Source organism: Balaenoptera borealis (genome assembly GCF_965194805.1).
Source record: "Balaenoptera borealis genome assembly, chromosome: 3".
Taxonomy (NCBI): Eukaryota; Metazoa; Chordata; class Mammalia; order Artiodactyla; family Balaenopteridae; genus Balaenoptera; species Balaenoptera borealis.
Genome location: NC_138866.1, coordinates 90,421,516 through 90,442,180, shown reverse-complemented (window position 1 = coordinate 90,442,180; position 20,665 = coordinate 90,421,516). Strand labels below are relative to the sequence as shown.

General features: G+C 37.4%; 1 protein-coding gene across 12 annotated transcripts in view; it reads left to right on the top strand.

Annotated features, from left to right (window-relative positions):
* The window catches only part of LOC309627148 (uncharacterized protein), a gene marked incomplete at both ends in the record, with an annotated part of 116,526 nt that overhangs the window by 53,191 nt on the left and 42,670 nt on the right, over nucleotides 1-20,665 (top strand). For 3 of the 12 annotated variants that reach the window (XM_082388864.1, XM_082388863.1, XM_082388865.1), the window contains one exon: nucleotides 7,016-7,103. The exons of 6 other annotated variants lie outside the window; for them this stretch is intronic. In XM_082388864.1, the coding sequence (XP_082244990.1) occupies nucleotides 7,016-7,103 (88 nt within the window). Of the gene's footprint in view, nucleotides 1-7,015; nucleotides 20,653-20,665 lie in introns of those variants that run through there. 3 more of the 12 variants (XR_014243548.1, XR_014243549.1, XR_014243547.1) reach the window with 3 other exon arrangements.

Here is a 20,665-nt window from a genome sequence, read left to right as displayed (position 1 = left end):
TGTATATAATATATAGCAAAAAGAAAAATACACAGCACGTATCTTTTTTTTAAAAAAAAATCATTTTGACTCAAACTCACTTTTTCTAATTTATTTATTTTATTTACTTATTTTTGGCTGCGTTGGGTCTTCGTTGCTATGCGCGGGCTTTCTCTAGTTGTGGCGAGTGGGGGCTACTCTTCGTTGCGGTGTGCGGGCTTCTCATTGCAGTGGCCTCTCTTGTTGCGGAGCACGGGCTCCAGGTGCGCGGGCTTCAGTAGTTGTGGCGCGCAGGCTCATTGGTTGTGGCGCAAGGGCCCAGTTGCTCCGCAGCATGTGGGATCCTCCCGGACCGGGGCCTGAACCCATGTCCCCTGCATTGGCAGGCAGATTCTTAATCGCTGCGCCACCAGGGAAGCCCTGCAGCACGTATCTTAATAAATAAAAGAAAAAAAAAGAAAAGGTTCTCTATTGACATGGCCCCAGTTGAATTCTTCTCCTTTCTTTCTACTGTTTATAATTCTCTTTCATTTTGTTGGACTTTATTACATATGTAAGTATCCCTAAACAAGAATTATTACATTTATGGTTTCAGAATTTACCTGAATAGGATATATACTGTGGTTGTCTACAACTTGCTTTTTCCACTCAATCTGAATTTTGAGCTTCATCCATGGTAATCTATGTAGTATGTGTTGTGAATGCAGTTGAATGCAGTATGAATGAATGAATGTTGTTCATTCATTCTAGGCACTGTGGGGAATTTTACGTTGTGACTAAATCCCAGTATATGACCCATTCTGCTCACTATGGGCACCGTGCTCTTTCTGGTTCATTTTGCTAACAGGAGTGGCGCTTCTGGGAACATTCTCCTGCCTGACTCCTGGTGTACACACGCAAAAGTTTCTCTAGGGCACAAAATATGTGTAAAAGAACAAGGTCACAGGGTAGGTTCACCATCAGTTTTACTGCCTAATGCCAGATTGCTCTGGCTTTGTACAAATGTACATTCCCACCAGCCAAATATGAAAACTCAGGCTGTCCTACATCCTCGCCAACACTCGGTGTTGTCAGACTTTAGAATATGTGCCAGTCTGATGTGTATGAACTGGTACATCATTAGAATTTTAATTTAGGCTTCTCTGAATAGTAAGGAGCCTGAACACCTTTTCATGTGTTTATCAGTCATTCATACTTCCTATTTTGAATTCATGTCTTTTTGGCTATTTTTCTTCTGGGTTTTTTTTTTTTTTTTGGTCTTGTTGAAATATAATACTTTTTTTAAAAAACCCTATATTCCAGATACTAACATTTTGTTTTTACATGTGATAAATGCCCTTTTACTTTGTTTATGAAGCCCTTTGATAAACAGGAGTTCTAAATTTTAACACAGTCAAAATTACCAATATTTTGTTATAGTTACCTTTTTCATCTTCTTTAAGGAATCATGTCTGACATCAAGATCATAAAGATATTCTATTTTGTCTCCTAAATAGAATATCTTCAAGTTTTGTTTTCACACTTGTCTTTAATACATGTAACTGGTTTTTATACTTGGCATGGGAAAGAATCCATTTTCTTTTTTCAAATGGATAACCAAGTGCCTCACCACATTACTGTTTATTGCATAGTCTATATGCCACCCTCCTATCATCTATCAGCTTTCCATATATGTGGGGTTCTATATTATATTCCATGGGTCTGTCTGCTACACTTGCCAAGATCATGTTCTTTGCTCTTAAAGCTTTGCAATAAGTCTTGATTTTTGTAGTCTCCTTGTCTTGTGATTCTTCCTGAGGAGTATAGTAACCATTCTTAACCTTTTGTTCTTCTACATAAATTTTAGAATCAACTTGTCAAATTTCACTTAGAACCCTATAGGAATTTATATTAGAATTTTATTGAATTTATAAATCAGTTTGGAGAGAATAGATGTATTTACAATATTCAGTGTTTAGATCCTTGAACATCCTTCATTCCTCTGTCCCTCCCTTCCTCTCTCCTTTCCTCACTTCCTCCCTTCCCTCCCTCCCCCATTCTCCCCATCATAGGCAAACATTCTGATTTGTTTTATGTGAATCTTACGGTCTGCATTTTTGTAAGATATGCTTTTGTGTATATTTTAATTTCTGTAAATGCTCTTGTATAATATCATTTATTACTCTTTTTTTCTCAGTCCTGTTTTTCAGATACATTTAAGTGCTTATATTCCTATCTAGATAGTTCTTGCTAATGGCTGCATAGTATGCCTACATGTGAAGCTACCTTATTTTTACGTATCCACTCCCCCAGTTATGGGCACCCAGATGAACTTCAACTCATCCCACCCTTCTTACATACACACAAATAACAGTTCCATGAACAACCTGGTATAGGTGTGTGTAGGTAAATTTCTTTGGGGCTAGAAAAATGCTGTGTCATAGAGGATGCATACACTTAACATGAGTATGTCTTGACAGATTTCTCTCCAGGATGGCTGCAGTGTGTATTTCCCAGTCCCTGCCTTCCTGCTGCATTATCTAACTCTCTAATCTTATAGGTATAAGAGAATATAACTTTATTTAACATTTATTTTCCTGACTTTCAGAGTCTCTTGACATGCTTTTTTGCCTTTTGGATTTCCTTTTCTGTCATTTTCCTGTGATGTGATGTGATGAACATTTTCCTATTAGGACTGCTGCATTTTTTTCTTATTGATTTAAGAGACATTCTTATATATTCTAGATATTAATCCCTTGTCTGTTTTAGACACTGCAAATATCTTCTTTTATATCTTACATCTATTAACATTTTCTACAGTATCTCTTGCTGAACAGAAGTTCTTTTTTTAAAAAAATTTATTATTTTCTAGTTTTATTGAAATATAATTGATATAAAACATTCTATTAGTTTAAGATGTACAACAAAATGATTTAACATATGTATGTATTGTGAAATGCTCACAAGCTTAGTTAGCATTCATCACCTCACATAATTACAAATTTTTTTTCTTACGATGAGAACTTTTAAAATCTACTCTCCTAGCAACTTCCAAATATACAATGCAGTATTGTCAACTATAGTCACCATGCGATACATTATATTCCCAGAACCTATTTATCTTATAACTGGAAGTGTGTACCCTTTGACCACCTTCACCCTTTTCTCCCAGCCCCCATCCCCCACCTCTGGCAACCACCAATCTATTCTCTGTTTCTATGAGTTCAGGTTTCCTAGATTCCACATTATAAGTGAGACCACTCAGTATTTGTCTTTCTTTGTCTGACTTATTTCACTTAGCATAATGTCCTCAAGATCCATCCGTGTTCTTGAAAATGGCAGGATTTTCTTCTTTATTATAGCTGAATAATATTACATTAAAGAATATTACATTTTCTTTACCCATTCATCCATCAATGGACAGTTAAGTTGTTTTCATGTTTTGGCTATTGTGAATAATGCTGCGTGAACACAGGGTGAAGATATCTCTTTGAGATAATGCTTTTGCTACTTTCAAATATATATTCAGAAGTAGAATTGCTGGATCATATGACAGTTCTATTTTTAATTTTTTGAGGAACTTCCATCCATACTGTTTTCCATAGTGGCTGCACCAATTTACATTTCTACCAACCAGGTACTAGGTTCCTTTTTTCCCACATTCTCACCAACACTTGTTATTTGTTGTCTTTTGATGATAACTATTCTAACAGGTGTGAAATGGTATCTCCTGTTGTTTCAATTTGCATTTCCCTGATGATTAGTGACTTGAGCCCTTTTCATGTACCTGTTGGCCATTTGTATGTCCTCTTTGGAAAAATGTCTACTTAATTCCTCTGCCCAATTTTTAATTGAACTTTTTTAATATATTGAGTTGTATGCATTCTTAGTATATTTTAGATATTAACCATGTTAAAAATAAAAAACAAATGGAGACCAACCTTGAAAATTCCCTGAGTAGACAAAACCAGTTTACTCATACAAGCAAAGCTTAATTTAGCTCCCTTTGCAAGACTAACTTGACCTGGGTCATTTCTGGCTTATGCCTCTGGAAATCAGAAGCAATACTTAAACTGTTTCCCAAGACTGATATGAGGTAACCACTAACCAATTCCCTATCACTTAAGACAATTCTAATATAATGACCAATCACTGTGAAGAATAAAATCCACTGCTTTTTCACTATATAACTGCTTTATATCAATATACCCCCAAACCTCATTTCATGTTTTGGTTTGAGTGCTCCTGGCTTGCAAACTGTATTTTTAGTGTGTGCATAATAAACTTTTACTAATTACTACCTCAGCAATTAATTGGTTTTACTTCTGTCATTTTTGAACTTTTGACAGCTCACCAGATACAGAATTTGAAAATATTTGTTCCCATTACATGGATTGTCTTTTAATTTTGTTGATTTTTTCCTTTGCTGTACAGAAGTTGTTAGTCTGATATAGTCCCACTTGTTTATTTTTGCTTTTGTTGCCTTTGCATTTGATGTCAAATCCAGAAAATCCTTGACAGGAGCATACCTCCTATGTTTTCTTTTAGGAGTTTTCTGATTTCAGGTCTTAAGTTCAAACCTTTAATTCATTTTGAGTTGATTTTTATGTATGATGTAAAATAGTGGTCCAATTTCATTCTTTTGCATGTGGCTATCCAGTTTTCCCAACAACATTTATTAAAGAGACTATTCTCTCTCCATTGTATATTCTTGGCTCCCATGTAAAAAACTAATTGACTATGTATGTGTGGGTTTATTCTGTTCCATTGGCCTAAGTGTCTGTCTTATATGAATACCATACTGTTTTGATTAGTATAGTTTTATAATATAGTTTGCAGTCAGGAAGTGTGAAACCTCTAGCTTTGTTCTTCTTTCTCAAGATTGCTGTAGCTATTTGGAGTCTTTTGAGTTGTGTTTCATACAAATTTTAAGATTATTTGTTCTATTTCTGTGAAAAATGCCATCGGAATTTTGATAGGGACTTTATTGAATCTATAGATCACTTTGGGTAGTATGGACATTTTAACAATATTAATTCTTCCAATTCATGAGCATGGAATATCTTTCCACTTATTTGTGTCTTCTGCAGTTACTTTCAGAAGTTCTTTATTTTGATGCAATTCAATCAATCTTTTTTTTTTTTTTCTTATGGTTTGACTTTTTGAAATATTTCCCAGGGCGTCCTTTCCTGTTCCTAAGTATGGTAGACAGAATAATGGCCCCCAAAGACATCTGTACCCTAATCCCTGGAACATATGAATATATAACCTTACATAGAAAAAGAGACTTTGTAGGTATGATTAAGTTAAGGATCTTGAGATGGGAAGATTATCCTTGATTATCTGGGAGGGTCCAAGGTAATCATGAGGGTACTTATAAGGAAAGCAGGAAGCAGGAGAGTGAACGAAGCAGAGGTCAGAAAGAGACAGAGATTTGAAGATGCTGTGCTGCTGGCTTTGATGATGGAAGAAGGGGACACAGGCCAAGGAATGCAGGTGGCCTCTAGAAGCTGGGAAAGGTAAGAAAAGGGATTCTTCCCTAGAGCATCCAGAAGGAACACAACCCTACAGGCAGCTTATTTTTAAAACTTCTGACAATAAATTTGTATTGTTTAAGCCACTAAGTTTGTGGTAATTTTTTTTTAGCACCAATAGGAAACCAATATACTAAGTTACAAAATTATTTTCCTGTGTTTCTTTTTAAGAATTTTATAACATAACTCTCACAGTTAGTTTTTTTTCATATGTTAGTTCTATTTTTAATTTTTTGAGCAACCTCTGTACTGTTTTCCACAGTGGCTGTACCAATTAACATACCCAACAAAAGTGCACAAGTGTTCCCCTTTCTCCACATCCTGGCCAATTCTTGTTATTTGTTGTCTTTTGGATGACAGTCTTTCTGTCAGGTGTGGGGTGATAATCTCATTGTGGTTTTGATGTGCATTTCCCTGATGATAAGTGATGTTGGGCATCTTTTCTTGTGTCTGTTGGTCATCTGTACGTATTTTTAGAAAAATGTCTGTTCGGGTCTCCTGCCCATTTTTAATTTGGTTGTTTGTTTTTTGAAGATTGTGTTGTGAGAGTTCTTGGTCTATTTTGGCTATGAACCCTTTATCAGATATGTTGTTTGCAAATATTTTCTTTTTTTTTTTTATATATTTTTCTTAACCATATTTGCTTATTTATTTATTTATGGCTGTGTTGGGTCTTCATTTCTGTACGAGGGCTTTCTCTAGTTGCGGCAAGTGGGGGCCACTCTTCATCGCGGTGCGCGGGCCTCTCACTATCGTGGCCTCTCCTGTTGCGGAGCACAGGCTCCAGACATGCAGGCTCAGTAATTGTGGCTCACATACCTAGTTGCTCCGCGGCATGTGGGATCTTCCCAGACCAGGGCTCGAACCCATGTCCCCTGCATTGGCAGGCAGATTCTCAACCACTGTGCCACCAGGGAAGCCCCTGCAAATATTTTCTTGCCTTCCATAAGCTGCCTTTTCTTTTGTGGGTGGTTTCCTTTGCTTCTCACAGTTAGATTTTTAATTCATTCATATAGTTCACTTTTGTAAGCTGTGTTATAGAGAGGTCCACATTTATTTTTTTCCTGAAGTAAGTCAGTTTTCGCAACACCATCTACTAAGTTATATATTCTTTCCCCATTAATTTATGGTGCCACTTTGTCATACAGTATATGTAAAGTTTTCTTATATGCTGGGCTCTCTACTCTGTATAGTTGGTCCATTTTTCTTCTCTCCATTTATTTGAATCTTCCTTAATGTTTTTTAATAAAGTTTTCTAATTTTCTCTATGAATACTTACATATACTTTCTAAGATTTTTCTTAGGTATTTTATGGTTTTTAAATGGCTATTGTAAATTTTATATTTCAAAATATTTATTGCCAATTTGTTCCTGGTGGCAAAAATGTGACTGATTTTTGTATATTGATCCCACTTCAGTCATTTTGCTAATCACAGTTATTAACAATATTTTTCTGTAGATCCATTCTAGTTTCCTATGCAGAAAATCAATCATTGCAATGTTTTGATATCTTCTTGTTACAGATGGAATTGTTGCCTTCACACCCCCAAATTCTTATGTTGAAGCCCTAACTCCCAATGTGATGGTATTTGAAGATGGGGCCTTTGAGAGGTAAGTAGGTTTAGATTAGGTTATGAGGATGGGGACCTCATGATGGGATTAGTAGCCTTACAAGAAGACATCAAGAGTTTGCTCTTGTGCTTGCCCTCTCTCTCTCTGCCATGTGAGGACACAGCAAGAAGCTGGCCCTTTGCAAGCCAGGAAAGAAGCCCACAGCAGGAACCGAATTGGCCAGAACCTTGGTCTGTTGTTTAAGCCACCCAATTTATAATATGTTGTTATAGCAGCCCAAGCAGGCTAATACACTTCCTTTCCTTATATTTATATCTTCTTTTATCTTGCCTTACAGATAGGTCTCTAGTATGTTGTTGAATCAAAGTAGTAATAGTGGGTATCCTCACTGTATTCCTCAATTTAAATGGAATGATTCTAATTTTTCACCATTATCACAATGCTTGCTATGTATTTTTGGTAGACACACTTTATCAAGTTAAGGAAAATGCCTTCAATTCTTTTTTTGCTAAGGCTGTTGAATTTTATCAACTGCCTTATCTGCATCTATTAAGATGACTATATGATTTTTCTTCTTTAAATATTAATTTTGAAAATTTTATCAGTAGATTCATAATGTTCTAACATTTTATTTCTTGGATAAATATATATTTTATACATATTCCTACATATAATTTTTTTGATGGACTTTGTTTTTTAAGTTCTCATTTAGGTAGGACACTGAATCTATGTTTATTAGATTAACCTGAAATTTTAGTTTCTCATATTCTTCTTGCTGGTTCTGCCACCAAAGTTATACTCATCTTGCAACATGAGTTGGAGGTGCATTACCTCTTTCTCTATTCTCTAGATTGAATAAGATGAGTGTTTTCTGCTCCCTAAAACTTTGGTATAACTCATTTATAAAATTATCTGGACCTGTATGAGAAGGTTTGAAACTACTAATTCAATTTCCTTAAGGGTTATAGGAATAGTCTAACTTTCTGTTTCTTCCCGAGCTTGGTAATTTATAATTTTTTTCTAGAAAATGTATCTATTTTGTCTAAGTTTTCAAATTTATTGGCATTAAGTATTAACAATATTGTCTTATTAAATTTTAACCTATGCTGTATCTGCAGTTATATTCCTGTTTCATTTCTAGCATTTTTTGTGTGTTCTTGCTCTATTTTTTTCTTGATCAATTTCTGCATAAGTTTGGTTATTTTATTAATCTTTTTCCAAGCACAGTCTTTTGGATTTGTTGATTCTCTGTATTAGATCTTTGTTTTCTATTTCATCTATCATCCTCAGTATGTTGTTAGAGATTTTATGACGAATTTTAAAATGCCTAATATTTTTTGAGCAGTTGACATTGGCCAGATACCATATCAAAATGCTCACATACATATCTTAAACATTATCATATTTTGTCCTCAGGATAACTTTAGGAGGAAGATACTATCATATCTGTCTTACGTATTAGGAAACTCTGTTAAAGTTATAGAGCCACTAAGTCACAAAACTGGGATTCAAATCCAAGCCACTGTACTATACTATTCCTCTATTTTCTTTGAAATAGAACTTAAAGAATAAAGACAATGTTTAACTCCAGGGAATAAATTAGTGATGTTGGGATTTCAGTATGGTATGAAGCAATGGAACATTTTTGTTGAGTTTGGAGTTGAAAGTCAGCTCACAGCTGCCACCTTCAGCAGTACTTCTGTGCTAAAGATGGCAGAATGAAAGGGCCTAATTATCATCTGAGTCCTAGCCAGGTGTTTTACTTCCAGATATGTCTGAGCCAAAAAATAATTGTTGGACATATAATGGAGTGCTTCCTGCAAATTATCAAATTGTCTTGTAATGAATGATAATATTTTTTTGAATGTCGTTTTTGAAATAGCTTCTTTGGAATGAGTGTTCAAGGCATTTTCAAGTGCTGCATCTAGTTCTCACACTTCTTACTTCAGCAGCCTGTAGGTAGATAGGACCATTATTATTCCCACCTTACAGATGCAAACATGAGAAGTTAAATAACTTGCTCAAAGTTACATACATAGTGAGAGACAGAATGATTCTCAAATGCAGACTTTCTGATTCCCAGCTTGTTCATTGCTTTTTTATTCATACATTCCACATATATTTATTTAAGAACCACTATATTTAAGGTACAGTTTGGGGCACTGTAGTGTGATAGAAAGTTGTATATGTCATAGATGTAAGACATTCACAAAAATAATTGTGACAAAATGTTACCAGAGAGATTCAAGTAAAGGGTTGTGGGAATTTCAGAGGAGGGAGAGAATTTATTTCTGAGTGGAAGGAAGAGGAGGACTCTGATATTTTTCTACTAAGGTCCAAATCAATCTTAAGAATTAATCAACATCAAAAACCCAGAGAGATTTTTTTTTTCTTTTGGAAATTTTGCAGTATAATATTACATTACATGCAATAGAATAAACAGACCAGACTATCAAAGAAAATTCTGGACAGAATAGTGGGTAGCTGAATATACTATAATACTACCCTCAGCTGGATTTAAGGAACTTTCCAGATTTCTATAAGCCCATGGTAAGACCAGCACTCTCACCATGACAGCCCACTTCTCTGCTATTATAACCAAGAAAAAGGCTGTAAATGGAATCAGTGGCCTGCCTTCTCCTGAGAAACCATCAGGACTAATGCCATTATGCCTCATTTACCTCTATCTCTTCCAGAAGTCCAAGAACCCAGGTCATCAAAGAACACACAGAAATATCACCACATATAAGGATCTGGATCCTCTAATAATCTAAATCCTTCCTCTCTGCTTTTCTGTCACTTATGTTCTTTTTTTGCCATCATCTTCCACATCCCTGGTCTCTCCTCTGAATCTTCATCTCTTTATCTTATGATCCATCTAAAACCTGATTCCTCCCTTTATCTTATGATCTATCTAAAAAAGTCAAGGAAAGTAGTTGAAGCCCTCACAGGTGTTACCTGCTTTTTCTCACCCAGTCTCCATACTGTGGACCCAAGAGATGATTGGTGCCCTCCTTATTTGCCATTGTTTTCCCAGATATTTTTTCTCTTCTATCTTCTCCCAAAACCCAAAAGTAGACAAAACTACTTTCCACGCTTCCTTCCTGCAATCATTCTCTGATCTTTCAGTCATACGACTCATTGAAGCTTTTAGCACTTGGCTCATGGTTTTCTCTCTGTCACTATTTCTGTCATTGTCTTGGTGACTTCAACAATTATGTAGATGGTCCATTCCACAACCTGTGTTCTCACAGCCTTGACCTCTTTACTTAGAATGATGTCTTCAACCAATCCACCTCAGCCACTTACTCTCAGAGTTAAACTCTAGACCTTGTCATTGCCTTTAACATCTTCATATCTCATTTTCAAGTTCTCTATTCTTTAACAATCACTCATAGCTTTCCAGCATATTTATCCCAATACTCTAACCACAACATTTCTTTGACCCCACTGGGAACTTCAGTTCATTGCCCTTGCCCTTTTGCTTTTATATTGTACCTCTCATCCTTTATGTCCTCTTTAACTAGACTAAGTTCCATGCTTCATCACTCCCTTGCATACAACCTAAACACCCTTTCCCCTTTCTCTCTAAGAGTCACCTGGCAAAACCACAGCCCAGGTTAAATAAAGCTCTCTGCCTCCTCTTTTCCTGTGGCCAGGGGAGGAAGAATCTATTACTGCAAGAACTCACCCTAAATTTACAACCACAAAACTCAAGTAGACCCTCAGCACTGCTCAGCCAATCTTCATCTCTCTAGTCAATTTTCTTTCCCACTCTTTGAGAAGATTATTTCACACCTTCTGTCTCTTTGAACCTGTTCTCTTTTCACTCGTAACTGATGATCTCACTTCCTATTTCACTGAGAAATAAGAACAATCAGAAGAGAAAAATGCTCCTCTCCTGGTAAATGGGATAAACTTCCCTAGTTCCTATCAAATGTTTTTGTACTGGATTTCATCTCCTGTAACCTACTCAAGAACTCCGGTCTTCTCCTTATTTCCTGAATCTTCGGTTTCCTCTTTTCTATCAGTAAGCAGACGTGGTGGGAAATCTCTTGTTAGGAAAGAACCCCTCAATTATCCTCCAGGGAATGAGGAAATGATCTGATTGGTGAATAGAGGAGCTCAGCTCAGCTCCTTCTTCTCTCTTTCCTCTTTAGGCTCCACTTGCCTAAAGAAAGCCCACATTTTATTTCTTTCCTTAAAGTTATGTTTTACAAGGGCAGACCCCAGTGGGGAAGGTCTACAGTTGTTCAGGGCTGCCAGGAACTGGGTAGGTAATTCTGCCTAATTCTATCTAAAATATTATCAATTGCATTTGGCTAATTGACTTAATCCACTTACCCTAACAGTTTTGTCAGTAATGAAAGTAGTATTCTTATCTTTGACTGCCTGTTTCCTATATTTCATAGATTCGGAATTTGGGCAGATATGAAAGGGATGATTTCTTTTGGGTTCTCTCAAACTCCAACATCTCCCATCTTAAAAAATATTTCCTAGAGCTTGTCTTTCTCCATCTCTCACCTGATTATTAGAAATGCCCTCCATTAAAGCCAAGCACCCCAGGACTTCCCTGGTGGCACAGTGGTTAAGAATCTGCCTGCCAATGCAGGGGACACGGATTTGATCCCTGGTCTGGGAAGATCCCACATGCCGCAGAGCAACTAAGCCTGTGTGCCACAACTACTGAGCCCACATGCCACAACTACTGAAGCCCGCGTGCCTAGAGCCCATGCTCAGCAACAAGAGAAGCCCACACAGCTCAATGAAGAGTAGCCCCCACTCGCCGCAGCTAGAGAAAGCCTGCACGCAGCAATGAAGACCCAACGCAGCCAAAAATTTTTTTAAAAAAGCCAAACACCCTAAGAAATTTGCTCTAACTCTCTGCCAACTTGTCCTTACCTCCTCTTACCTCTTCAGACTTTCAATCCCAACATACCACGAAAAAACTACTCTGTCAAGACCACTAACAACTTACATCTTGCCAAATCCAATGGTCAGTTCTCAGCAGTGAATTACTCAACCTGTCAACCTCATTTGCCATAGTTGATTACTCTTTCTTAAAGTGCTTTTTCCCCCGCCTCTTGGCTTCCTGAATACCAGACTTTGTTCTTGGAAACCACTGAGGTAGGTTTTCATCCTACTTAACTAGTTAGCTCACTGGCCAGTTCCTCTTCAGTTTTCATTTTCCCTCTCCCACCATCGCATCATAACCTTCAAACTATTATTCCCTGATTGTTCTTAACCCTCCTCCACTGCATTTTTCCCACCATCAGCAAACAAGTCACTTTGTGACCTCAGTAATGGCCTTTCCTATTGTTTTTTTTTTCAGAGATTCACTCTCAGTGTTGTCACAGAAGACTCCTTTTTCTTTCAGCCCTAACTTAAATCTGGCTCTCCTCTGAATATATCAATATATTTGTAGCGCTTTTTCTACACCCTGTGTACTTCAGGATGGAGAGGGAATAACTAGCATTCTTTCACTTTGTGTTTGCTGCTTTCAAACCACTGCTTTTCCATTCATAGGTAAAATGGAAGGAGCTTCCTTTGAAGCTCCTTCTGTCTGGCCTCACCACTCTCTGTATTACTTTCTATCCTCCTCCAGGTCTCTCAACCTCCTTCACTGGCACCAGACTATCCTTTGAGGGATCATCTTGCTTATTTCCCAATACGCTGGAATAACTGCCTCAGGGCCTTTGCTTATGCTATTCCCTTTTCCTGAATCACTCTCCACCCAGATTTCCACATGGTTGTCAGTTAATTTTCATCTTCTCAGTGAGGCCTTCCATGACATCCTTTTTAAAATATAAGCCTTCCAATAAGCACTGCTTTATGTTTGTTCAAAGCTCTTCTTCCATCTGACATAGTACAACTTTTACCTTGTTTATTTGCTTATTGTCTATTTCCACCATTAGAATATAAATAAGCTCCATGAAGACAGTAATTTTTGTCTGTTGTGTTTCTTTAAAACAGTACCTAGCTCATGGTAAGCCCTCCTATATTTGTTGAACAAAGAAACAAATGAGTGAATAATTGAATCCTCCTGGGTGAATTCAATATACATCTAGCTGGCCCATTCCTGGCTTTGCCTGGTTCTCTTGAACTCCATGGCTGTCACCTGACTCACCTTCATCCACCACCTGCCAACTTGCTCCATCTCAGAGTCCATGACCTCGTACGCTCCCAGTTTTGTATGTTGTTAGACCCTCGTCTCTTACCAGACACATAACCTTTTTGGAGAGCATTTTGGCAACATATATAAAGAGAACTAAAAATATTTTTTGAAAAATTTTTAATACATTTTTATTTATAAGATTCTATTTATAAAAATATATCTTAAGGGGAGAATCTGAGGAAAAATATATGCAAAGACAATTTTAATTTGAATCTTAACATAGCAATCTTAATTTTACTTTGAAACAAATCGAAATATTCATTAATTGGAGAGTAAATAAATTATATATATTTATATATATACTCAAAAACACGATTAGATAAGTAGTTACTGACATGGAAAAATGTGTTATTTCAAGAAAGGTAAAAAAAAATCCCAGGTTATAAGATAGTAGGTATATTATTATCCCATTTTTATTGTTTATGAAATAATACATATTAAATAGCACATACAAATGAATCAGTCTATAGAGAAGTAGTGGTCTCAACACGTGGTATTATTTCCTTGCTTCTTCCCTATTGGACTCAGATTGGTGGAAGGAGGAGAAGTAGGGGTGCTGGGTGAGACTTTCTAAGTTCAGAAATAAGAACACAGATCAGAAAAAACAAGATTGATTCGGTTGATTATATAATAACTTCTTTATGTTCATATAGACAGAAGTTTCATATATATGTATATGAAGCTGTGAAGCACTTTCAGTAAATATGACATGATTATATAAATACATCATTCAAATTAATAAGAAAATCGCTAAGCCAAAACTAAGTAACACATATGAATAGCCAATTTTTAAAGAAGAAATATAACTGGCAAAAATCGTAAAAGATTATTCAAGCTTGCTAGAAATGAAATGTCAGTTAAAATTGCAATGACGTAATCTCCCCATTAAAATGCTAAATTAGTAGAATATAGGTATAACTATGTATATACATGTATATATGTTTGTACCTGTATAAATATAAGCATGTATATACACATGTATGTCCTTTATCTCTCTCTCTCTCTCTCTTTCTTTCTGCTCTGTTAGGTTAAAAGTTCTATGAGGGATAAAACTATTTTGTGTGATTGACTACCTTATCCCAAATACTCAGCTCAGTGTTTTTAACTTAGTATTAACAGATATTAATCTGTTGACTGTACAAACGCCAATGAAATTGTGGTGAAACTGGTGTACACTTTCTATAATTGTGTCTTGCCAGTTTATAAAGCCATTTCGGAATTCTTCGTATTTTATCTTTTTAACTTTTCTAGTTTCTGAACATTATCAAGTGTGTAGATTGATGCAATCTTTAAAAAAATTAATTTTTCTGATTCTAGTTTTTTAAATTATGCTTTTTCTGTTCTTTATCTAGCAATGTAATCTACTTATTTACATCATGTTTTAGTGCAACTTACAAGAAAAATAACATGCCAGAGAAAATTGCATTGTAAATGTAAAAATGTAAATCAAATAAAAATCCCATTGCAAGTCTCTGGTGAAGCTACCTCTAACATCAGTTACAGGGCAAAATATAGCCTAAACAACCACTGCCTTGTTATGCAGACTATAAAATGCACTTTAAAAGTCTGCAAAAGGTCATGGTCTTTCTCTTTCTCTTTTTCCAATCATGCTGGGTAAATAGCAGGGCATTAGAATGAAAAACTATTAAGATTACACTCTTTACTCTGGGATTGAAAGCTATGAAATATTGACAACACACATAACTCTAAAAGTGCTAGTCTTTCCTTTCAGCATTGATAGCTGAGTGATTTGGGTTGAAAATATGCATAGATATATTGCAGTTCATTTGCGAATTGAAAGGGCAGATTTTAGAGAGAAAGCTACAAAATGGGCACCTGGATATTGTGACCTGAGGGGTCCCACTCAAGCCAACAATAGAAATGCATGCCTTTGGGCAAATAAGCATCCACCTTTGAAATCCTATGAGAAAGCAGATCTGGAGAAATACTACCAAAATGTGGCTTCTTGGGCATTTTTGCCATCATAAACTTTCCACTGCCCTCCTTCTTCTTCCTTCACACTAAGGAAGAAAGGTGCTTCTTAATTCCCAACAGCGACCTAGATGGGTGGGAATGGGGGGGTGGGTGAGAGGGAGGTCGAAGAGGGAGGGGATATATGTGTACATATAGCTGATTCACTTCGTTGTGCAGCAGAAACTAACACAACATTGTAAAGCAACTATACCCCAACTTAAAAAAAAAAAAATACTGGCCTTTCTACCTATTGCCTTTGAAAAGCAGTCTAGTATAAGGGAGAAAACCACTAGAGTAGGATTTAGGAAAGTAGTGTCCAAATCCCAACTCAGTCATATATCAACTCAGTCAAGCGATTAAATTATGTGAAACCTTAGATTAAGTCATTAACTTATTAAACCTCAGATTACTCATCTACGTAACAAAGCTAATAATATCAGTTCCATCTGCCTCCCAGGGTGGTGACGTCAGTTCCGGTAGCATGCACATTGTTTTTCTTTCTGCACCTTTCTTCACCCTTATCCACAGGATTTTAGATTTGACCTCAAAGGCAAGTTCTCCTCAACAAGCTAGCAATCCATCATTTACCCTTTAGTTAAAAATAACATAGACATCTGCTTTCTTCTTAAGAGTATGTTGATATCATGGCGTGGAAGGATTGAAAGTGATTGAAAGTTTTAATTCATAGGAGAGATAGAAGTCATTTTGAAATATAAGGTATTACCCAAAGTAAGACTTAAAGGCCCTCTGTGGTTGATTTTCTCTGTTTCCTTCACGCATCTCTCAACAACGTACTCATGACTCTCTAATGTCTGCAGGCCTGGCCCTCTCCTAAGCTTTGGACTTCAACGCATCTGGCCATCTTATAGGCACCTACACAGGTCCCCATCTGAGCTCATCAGTTCCCGTGTGCATTTCCTCCAAACCTTTCTCAGTCCGTGGACATATCACTCTAGCCACTGCCCAAGTCAGAAAACTCAGAGTTATCTTGCATTCCAATGTCTCTCGGCACTCTTATTTCATGATCAACCAGTCCTGTCTTCCTGAACCATCTCTCCAAGCAGCCCCTTTACTCTCTTCTCTTCACTGCCACTTCCCTACTTCAGATTCTCATCATCCCATGCCCAATCTACTGAACTAACCACGTAACCAGATTTCTCCTCCTACTATTCATTTCTCACTCCTACTATTTTCCATCCTGCTATCATAGTGCCCTTTCTTAAAAACAACATTCTCCTGCTTTAAAGTATTCAGAGACCCGCCACTGTCTAGAGAGACCATACTTTTTAATATGGCCTTCAAAACACTCAAACCTCCCAGTTCGGCTTTCTCCTGGCCACTGTGCCCCCTCCCAGTCTCATTTATCCTGCACTTTAACCTTCTTGGCTGCCTTCTGTCTTCCCGGAGTGCCTTCTACACTGTCCTAACCCTAGACCTTTGCTCATGCTGTTCCCTGGGTCTATTCCTTCCCTGATGGAAATGTCATCTCATTTGAAAAGACCCACCTGGACTCTATACACCTCCCAACTCTAAGCTTTAACTCTCAAACTTTGGTTCCCCTTCCATGTGGTGCCCACAGCATACCTATACCTTTATTCTTCAACTTACAGCCTGGCACACTTTTTTTCTCTCTGTTTGTCTTTACACAAGACTCTGAGCTCCCAAATGGCATGGGTTGCTTCTTATTCAGCTCCATATATCTAGTGATTGGCCACAAAGCTTGGATTCCATTGAGTATTCAACACATGTGTGAATGACAAATGAGGGGACAATGCATAAAGGGTTCCTGGGCAGCCAAGCTAGCATGGGAGTTCCAGGTGACATGGGCAGTACCGGACAGGGAGAAGAAAGAAGAAATTAGGAAAATACTGATGGCAAACTTGCCTTGAAATTTGTGGAAGAAGCCAAGCACAAATTCAGAGAGAAAATGTCAAAACAGCTCTCTCCCTTTTGTGACTCCCCATGCAAAGTTAATCCCACAGCAGGTCTTCTCAGCAAGGCACCCTCAATATTTGCCTCTCTAATAGATAATGATACCAGGAAGCTACAAATGGGATTCATGGAGAGAGACCTGGACCTCAGCCTGCCTGGGAGCTTGCCCCAGGATGAGCCACCTGACTGCCAGGTAAAAATAGAAGAATCTCAACTTCTGTGTTTTCTCACTCTCTTCACAGATCTCCTAGGGCCTATCTCTTTTCATCTTTGCACAGCTTGACACCTCCATTTGGCAAACCACTGCTAGGCATTAGCATCAAACTCCACTGGAGTCACACCTTACTTGCAAAGGCTTGAACGAATTTCTTTGCACTCCCTGTCTCTAGGGCAAATGTTCTAATTCCCTTTGATTGATGGAGAAAGCAGGGAGATTACTGAGGGGCCTGGTCAAGGAGATAGAGGACCAGCTATAAATGTTCATTTAAATATGCTGACAACAAAACCAGGTAAGAGCTGAAAGTGGGTACATTTCTGCTCACAGCTCTTAAGTTCTGCTTCCCTTTTCCTGGGATGTAAGACTCTGTGAAAGGAGAGTTGGTAAGGCCCTCTCAAACAGGCATTGCTCAAGGGCATAGAGCATTTTCTTCTTTTCTAATTATAACCAGAAGAATAGAAAGTCTTGGCTTCAACGCTCCCATCAGGAAAAAATTGTTTCCAGCTTATAGATGAGGCCCCTCGAGTGGCCTGGGAAAGACAACCCAGGCGGCTCTGAGCATCTTCACATACCCGTTCTCTCAAGGCCCCTTCCTGCCCTGCTAGCACACCGCTGGCTGAAAGTGATCATTTATACAGTTTCTGGGCACCATCCCAGGGCATTGCACAAGAAAACTCATCACTCTCTCTGTCATGTTGGGTTTCAGAGTTCCAGAAAACTTCACTGTCGCTTCTACTTTTCATCATGCATCTATTTTTCATAGATGCCCCCAAACCAAAGAGGCCAAAGAAATATTGATATTGGCCACCAAAGGCTCCTAGAGAAAAGGCAAATCACACAGACCCAGCCTTTAGACTGATTCAGGTTAAACTTGTGGGCAACCTCTCTTCTCTCTCTCTCTCTCTCTCTCTCTCTCTCTCTCTCTCTCTTTTCCCCCTGTCTCTCCTCTGGGTCAGACAATTGAGTCTTAACACTGGCCTTTACTGAGATTATTTGTTCTTTTCTATAGGGTTCCAAGCTCAACCCTCAACTCCGGCCAAATCCTCGCTCTCAGCAACCACTGGGACCTTGTTAAACTAGTGTACATTTCCTTGGATTACTTCCCAGGACCTTTTGAACACACTTTTCTCCCTAGGCCCCCCTCAATCTCTCAAGTCCCTCTTCAGTACTTTCTCTCCTCTCCTCTCTCTTGGCCACACTTAAACGTCAGCTGCTGACTTCCTGGCCACCCACTGTAGCTCATTTTCCTGCATTTATCTCATCCTGTTCCCTGATCCTTTCTTTTAAGCATCTCTCCCACTTCAGGGACTCACTACCTGAGATTGCTCTTTCCTCCCTTATTGTCCTCTTGTCTCAATCATTGATGACACATTATATCTATTATCATGTCTAAAACCTTATAGTCAACTGTTTCTATCTACCCAGAGAATCAGAGTATATATGCAATGAATATAGAATTGGAAAAGATGGCAATTTTCATTATAATCTTTTATTATTTTTTAAGGTTTATATTGTACTATTTGATCCTTTTCTGAGATGGCTTAGGAGGGTGTGGAACCAGGGAGCTTACTTAGACTAGAAGCCTGAGAATTATAGTATAGAAAAATCTGTTTTCTATCATATACAGATATTATTTAATTGATGATTATTAAGTGTTAAATAGGAACAAAACATAGATTTTCTTACAATGTTCATACTTCATAAGAAAATTTGATGAACCCCATAATGGAATAGGGTTTTGATTTTATTTTGCATGTATTATTTTTTACCATATTTATTGTTTCATTACTGTTTTCTTTTTTTACTCAAGTTTTTTGTTTCCTGGTTCATTGTCTCTCCTCCCTTGTTTTCTTCTTGGCAGATGTGAAGGTTGAGAGAACATTATGAGTGGATTGCGTGACTTACATAACATCTCCTATGGTTTCTGTGACAGGATAGGCACTCAGAATGGGGGGACACTTTAAAAATTCCACAAATTTTCTTTCCATATAAATGTATAATGAAGAAAGAGCAATAGAGAGACTCATACACAAAGAGAACTGTGTACCCAGAGTGTATCTAAGACGTTTCCTTAGAGCTTAATATAGAATATCACCTGCCTTTCAATGAATTGTTTATAGGAAAGCTTCCTCTTGAAGTAGACCTTAAAATTGGTATTATGAGGATAAATAAAATAAAATAAAATAAAACCAAACATGGTTCAAGAGTGTGTGTCCTGGAAATGTTCAAGGAGTAGACTACTTGTGATGATTTAAAGCATATGTTTTTTCATGAGAAAACTAATACACACTTATTGTAGAGAATGTTGAGATGAAAGAAAGAAAGGAAGGAAGGAAGGAAGGAAGGAAGAAAGGAAGGAAGAAAGAAAGGAGGAAGAAATTAAGAAAGAAAGAAAGCTAGCATCTTTGTGCATAAATCTTTATCCAAAATTTCAAACTTGTTTTTTTTTAGGATAGATTCCTGAAGGTGAATAAATTGAGCCAGAGTGCTGGAACATCTGTAAGACTCTTGACATATTTTGACAAATTGCTTTTCCGGGAGGTGGTATCAATTTACACTCCCACCAGGAGTGTATGACTGTATCTCACCTCACCTTTGCCAGAATAAGATAATTTTCAAAGTCTTTGTTAATTGGATAAGTAAGAAATAGCATTCTTTCTTGGCTATACTTTGTATTACTTTATTTCTAGAGAAGTTGAAGGTTTTTCATTTTTATAAGCTCATTAGAAAATAAGATTTTTTTTTAAAAAGAAAATCATGTGCAAATTGAGACTCTTGTTAACCTCTCTTACTGTTTTGCAAGTGTTGATAATAGTTTCAATGGATGATACAAAGGTCCTCCAAATAGAAATGGTAACTGTTAAATAAGCCCATGCTGTTAGAAGTAGAGGCATTAGCAGTTATGTATGCTTACACAACACCCTGTTTTGGAAGGGAGCTAAAAGACTGGATTCAATCTCTCCAAGTGTCTTAGATTGGATTCTTCAGAATCAGCCCCTGAGGGTTCATGTGAAAATGATTTATTAAGAACTATTTCCAATAAAAGACAACAAGGCAACAGGGCAATGGGCCTGGGACAGAAAAGAGGCCAAACAGATGTGAGATATCAAGCAAAGTCGAACGGAAGGTGACTATAGTATAGATGGGCTTGCTCTGGAACCATACCTCACAGCCACCCAATCAGGGGCCTGAGGAGCTGGAGTATTTATTTATTCCTCCCCATTCTCAGTCATGGTTTAAGGTGCTCAGGGAAAGAACATAGACTTTTCCAGGCACTACTGACTCTCCACCCTCCACGCCTTT